We start from the raw sequence: 6,017 nt of genomic DNA on the forward strand, positions 1-6,017 counted from the left end.
GAGAGGGCAGCGTTACCAGAGTTGCCCATTTACCACACCTTGTTACAACACAGTAGGGCTATTGCAGACAGAAACAATACTGTACTACATCGATGTTTCCTGTCGGCTCGATTTTTGAGTGGAATGTGCTGTTCCGATTCGCATGAACGGTATACGAGTGGAGCGATTGAGCGGAGCGAACACGAATAGAGCGGGATAATACGCAGAGCGTCACACCACGTGAAAGTGAATCCTGAGCGGTGAACTAATTTTCGGCAGCCGGAATTTCAGTGCATCTCTAATTATTGGCGACATTAGAAATGGATATTATATAATAGCTGCTTTTTTGAACATTTTAGCAATTTAAAAATACTAAAAAAAGATTTTTTTTTTAAACGGCACCCCTGCTCTCGACAGACGGCACCCCGGTTGGGAAACACTGCTCTAAATAATGCCGCGAGTGGGGCTTGAGGAAGTGACGTCGCCTGCGTATAAAGACGAAATAACGTTATAACATTTCGTTTCGTCTCGTTTTGGTCAACGAAAATGAAGAGACATTTTAGCATAGTTTTTATTTCATAAACCACATTTAGTCTCGTTTTTATTCGTCAATAATATTGCATTATACATTTAATTATAGTCATCGTCACATGACCAGCATTTACTTTGCGTCTCGTCTCGTTTTCGTCACGTGATAAAGGTTCGTTGACGACGATATTTAGTCATAATTTTCGTTGACGAAAGCAACACTAGTGATAATCAACACAGTATGACACCACCGTAAAGATGGCTATATAGTAAAATGGATGCAAGAAAGAAAATACCAATCAAAATTCTGTACTTTAAGCAGTTTGGGCTGCATTTGCTGCAAAAGTTTAACAACTTTGGCTTCATGGTTTAGAACAAACACTAACCAGAATGCTTGAGGAATATCAGTGTGCTGCTTTGCAAACACTATAAATATTGTAGATCAGTCCTAACAAAGTACAATCTAACTATGGTAGCACAACAGAGAAATCAATATCCTAATGTCTTTATTTTTCCCCTTGCTAAGCAAACGAATGTCTAGTAGTAAAAAACACAGCCTGAAGGTAAGAGCTCATGTCTTATTGAACCAATCCAACATCAAACAGCACCATACAGAAGAAAAAGAATAAGGATTCTTATTGAGTCATATTTGCTTGTAGAGCATGATGCTCCAGGTTGCAAAAGATTTACTGGATGCAGAGGAGATAGAGAAGAAGGAGGAGAGGAAGAGATACATGGAAGATCATTGTCCTCCCTTGTCATACCCAATCTCTAAACAAGAACTACAGGTCCAATTCAGTTATTACTACTACTACTAGAAGTTGGAATTTTTTGGAAACTTTTAAGCATGAACTTTATTCTGTCAACAGGTGCTCTGCAAAGAGTTACATGCAAAAATCGAGAATGTTGACGAGGAGAGATATATTCTAGAGCACAAAGCCATCATGGTTGTCAATGAGGTAAGACGTTTTTGGAATATCTCTTTCTGTGTGGTCCATGAACAAGGTGGTCTTTAGATTCTTTTTTGTTTGTTTTAGGTTAAAGACTTAAACATCAAGATCGTCGACCTGAAGGGCAAGTTCAAGAAGCCTCCTTTGAAGAAAGTGCGCATGTCTGCTGACGCTATGCTTCAGGCTCTGCTGGGCTCCAAGCACAAGATCTCCATGGACCTGAGAGCCAACCTCAAACAAGTCAAGAAGGAGGTCAAAGAGGAGGTGAGTACAAAAGATGACCAAAGTTTTGTTTTTAGATGATAAGGTCAAGAACTTCCAGGTCGCAAAAGCTGAAAATCCTACTCTTATTCACAGGATAAAGAATTGCGTGACGTCGGTGACTGGCGTAAGAACATTGAGGATAAGGCTGGTATGGGCGGCAGGAAGAAGATGTTTGAATCTGAAGCTTGAAGATGTTATTGATGAGTATTCCACGATGATTTTTTTCTGACTAGGATCTGAATAAAATGCACTGCGTTAAGGAAATGTTTGTAACAGTTAAATTTATAGTCCATAGAAATGCCAGTCAAAACTCTCTTGAACAATGAAGGGTTCAGTTTGTAATTCTATACAGATTGACTGTTTGTCAAAATGATGTCTTTTCTGAATAAATAACCCCCACTGTACTAATTGTTGCTTTCTGCTTTTTTATGTAACTTTATTTAAACTATCAACCTGTAACTTTTAAATTGTTTAAAAAATTTTTTTTAATTGCTTAAGGTTAACAAATTCAGCCCTATTTACTTTTTAGTAGACATTCCTGGTCTTATCATGATCAATTTGTCAATGTTAAAATGACTTTCCTTTTCAGTTGACGTCTTATTTTTCAGTCCCTCAAAGCACCTGATGCAACTTTTTATATCTCATAGAACCACCCTACATTTTTTTCACATCGAATATCCCATTGCACGCTGAAATCTGCCACTATTTTGAAAGTAAAATGGGTTGCAAACAAGGTTTGAATTTTTTCTAAACTATAATTCAGTGTAACTAACTTCAAGTCTAAATCAAGTACTGCTCGTTTTATCTTTAAGGTAAGATTCTTCATTTCTCAAATCACTGTTTTGTCTTTATTAGGTTAATATTCAATGTGACGTTAAAATATAATTAGAATATTTTATAATTCTTGCAGAATGATGTCCTTTATATTTCTTGATGGATCATTGGGTGAGTAAATTCAAGTCCCACAACATCTCTCTAGGCATTTGCTGGTGTATTTCTTCATCTTAAACTGTATATGATTCTCTTATTAGTTTAATAACTTTAAGTAGGCACCACTATACAACTAGCAGAGGTCTCACATTTTTAATTAGATAAATACATAAGCAAATAATAAGAATGACGTCAAGGTTAAGTTATTTTTAAGAAGGGAACATGGAAGGTATTTGTGGTGTGAATTTCAGATGTGTGCTCTGATCCACTGGCCTTAGCAACACAGCACAGTGATCCTTAAAGAGATATCTGAGGTTTTGCTGAGCCATCAAAGAATGCCATTAAAAACTCCCATTGCCTTCAACAGCAAGTGAATCCTGCTCGCTGCCCTGAGCACCCATCGGTTGACTCTCCTGAATCTTACCTTGAATCTGAAGGATTTCACGCACACTTTCTTTACCGGATCTAACTACCAACACCTGCTTTCCGGATTAAACCTGTAATTCCACTATTCATCTATCTAACTCTATTTAAAATAGCAAAATCGACACGTAATCTCAGCAAGTTTATTTATAAACCATCAAATGGTTCTTGTCTGCTGGAGTAGTAAATGTCTGTTAGGCCTGTGACAATACAAATACTAATTTTGCAATAATAAAAGTCCTTTATTATTGCAATTGTAAACATCATGAAAATGTGTACATTTCAAATGTGTGTTTGTTATGGATTTTAAGAAATGTGATATTGTGAAGCTTAATGCCATTATTTAACATGTCATTTTGACAATTACTTTAATATGTAATTCGATTTTTAATAGTTATAAATTATTTGCACTAGACTTTGCCATAAGAATAAACATGTGCAGCTTGCGTGTTGCTCGATGACTTATGAAGTGATGATTTGACACTTAGAAATAGAATCCCACTGTGAGGGGCTTATTTGGGATATGATTACACTTGGTTTGCATTTAATCAAAATTTATTTATGCTAGCATACATTTTCTAACAAAATAAGAAGGATAATATGTGTGCTTCTTTGACAATTGATTGTTTCCCTGCACTATTTAATGTAAAGTGTAAAGGATGAATTTGTTCAGAATCTTAAGGCATGTATGACTAAACTAGGCAATTACGTATATGAAACTGACACTGATATTACTACATAGTTTTGATTTTTCTCTGCATTATGGAATTTTCAGATATACACTTATTGCATATGTCGTTTTGAAGGAATCATCAAGGTTTATTTGCGCAATTTAGTTTCTTTAGCGTTCCTGTTGGTAGTTATTGGTATTTTACTTTTAAAACTGTTTTAAAGGTAATTTTAATATCAAGAATGCCTAAGAAAAAAAATGGCAGCATTGCTAACAAGTCATGGGGTCAAAACAAATCCATGCCAAACATATCAAAGGGAAGATATATGCCCCTGATTTATAGACACACCATAGTATGAAAAGTATAACTTATTTAAAAACACACACCACCAATTTCACCAAAATTGTTACTAAAAGAAAGAAAGAATATATATATTTGTGTTCAGTAAACTGTCTGGAAAGCAAAAAAAAAATCAGTCTGTTGGTTGAAATATGACTTAAACACTCACCTTACATTTGGAGCATTGGTTTGTGTTTTAACCTCCCATTTGATGCTTTTCTTCAGGGACTAAGAATGAGGAAGGGCGATGGATGGAGAGTTGGAGTTCCCTTTCAGTCGGTCACTCCCGACGTCACGTCGGCTGACCGACGAAATTGGGATCTCGCTTAGTTGAGTTCAGCTCATGAAAAATGGGGGCAAAAACAAAAGTGTTGCGTTTATAATTTTGTTCAGTGTAGATTCACATTCAGAGATGGGCATAAATACATGAAAATGTATTTAAAATAAAAATACAAAATACTGTGTAGAAAAATGTGTTTAAATACAAATACAAAATACTGTGTGGAAAAATGTATTTAAATACAAATACAGTATTTTGTATTTTGAAAATACACAAAATGCATGTAAAATTGGCCATACAGTACAGGTATCCCTATAGGCTGAAATCTATCTGGACCTATTCTGCAGAAATAAAAAAACAAACAAACAAACAAACAAACACACATTTCGATGTGTACAACTGCTTAGAAACTTTTGTTTTCATTTTACATACCTCTTCCCTTCCCCTACCCTGTAGGAAATACCAAAAAAAAAAGTATATTTATTTCATGTTAAGTTTATTTTGTTGTATATAAAGTTTACTCAAATGAGAAAATTTATCTAAAATTTACATTTTAAAAATAGAATTCATTTAGATAGCATTTAACACTATTTGTTCAAAGGTTTTTTGTTTTTGTTTTTTTGTTTTTGAACAATAAAACCAAAACCTTAAGATTTTTTGTGGTGAACCATTCATCAGTGTCTTCACAAATTAAACTGTTGATGACAGACACTGATTAACCTAATTATTTTGTCTCTACATAAACATACATTTGCATAGATGAGTGAACACAATCACCTGATTTTGTAAATGTGACACATTTTTCATTAAGCACCAAGTTTGCACTTGTCTAAAATTTAAAATGCTTATATTTACAAAATGAGCCTGCAATATCAGAAATAATGAATAATGGTCCATGTTAAAGACAAACATTCATTTAAAAAAAAAATGTTTAATGAATAATAAAAAAAAAGAAAGCAGTATTTAATTTAGTGTTATACATATGTTATATTCATATGGTTTGTTCTAATGTCACAAATCATAATCTCAAGTTTACTGCATTTTACACGATTCTTTTAATTATTTTGTGTGGGTTTAAGAAGTGTACTCAAAAACATTTTCACATGTGCCCTCCAAAATTACCCACAACCTAATCAGTTTATATGTGAAAAAATCAATTTATTCACAAACTTCTCACGAAATAACTCTTTGACAAACTATTCGGCAAACTACTATCTCCAACTGCTGCTTTCTGATGGTTTGGAGAACAATTACTCCGAGTCGCCCCCTGTCGTTTCACAGAATTATACAACGGCGAGCGCATGAAGTATAAAAGCCTCGTCCGTTTAGGGAGGAGCGGGCAGTCAGCAGGTTCGTGGCGTAGAGCCAGGCGAAAGTATAAACAAGGCTTCAACTGCACAAAACGCTTCCACTATGACAGAAATCGGGAGCTGCGTGGTGATTCCGTGTGAAAGGGCCTTTAAAGGGGTAGTTCACCCAAAAATGAAAATTAGCCCATAAATTACTCACCCTCAAGTCATCCTAGGTGTATATGACTTTCTCCTTTCAGACGAATCCAGTCGGAGTTATATAAAAAATTATCTTTCAAGCTGTTTAATGCCACTCAGCGGGTGTTGCATGCATCAGTCCAAAAGAAGTTAGAAGTTATGCGTC

The 6,017-nt window shown here is 35.0% G+C and overlaps 1 protein-coding gene and 1 long non-coding RNA gene across 2 annotated transcripts in view; one reads left to right on the forward strand and one right to left on the reverse strand.

Annotated features, from left to right (window-relative positions):
- LOC107675462 (troponin I, fast skeletal muscle-like) overlaps positions 1-2,115 on the forward strand; it is an 8,575-nt gene extending 6,460 nt beyond the window's left edge. The window contains exons 3-7 of the mRNA XM_016469824.1: positions 1,034-1,070; positions 1,167-1,295; positions 1,377-1,466; positions 1,545-1,721; positions 1,815-2,115. Coding sequence (XP_016325310.1) covers positions 1,034-1,070; positions 1,167-1,295; positions 1,377-1,466; positions 1,545-1,721; positions 1,815-1,910 — 529 coding nt within the window. The 3' untranslated portion in view covers positions 1,911-2,115. The remainder of the gene's footprint in view (positions 1-1,033; positions 1,071-1,166; positions 1,296-1,376; positions 1,467-1,544; positions 1,722-1,814) is intronic.
- The window catches only part of LOC107675465 (uncharacterized), a 12,798-nt gene extending 8,481 nt beyond the window's left edge, over positions 1-4,317 (reverse strand). Inside the window, exon 1 of the long non-coding RNA XR_001632600.1 lies at positions 4,254-4,317. This is a non-coding gene — a long non-coding RNA (uncharacterized LOC107675465). The remainder of the gene's footprint in view (positions 1-4,253) is intronic.
- Positions 4,318-6,017: the final 1,700 nt, after the last annotated feature.

Source organism: Sinocyclocheilus anshuiensis, unplaced genomic scaffold (genome assembly GCF_001515605.1).
Source record: "Sinocyclocheilus anshuiensis isolate Anshui unplaced genomic scaffold, SAMN03320099.WGS_v1.1 scaffold1270, whole genome shotgun sequence".
Classification (NCBI taxonomy): Eukaryota; Metazoa; Chordata; class Actinopteri; order Cypriniformes; family Cyprinidae; genus Sinocyclocheilus; species Sinocyclocheilus anshuiensis.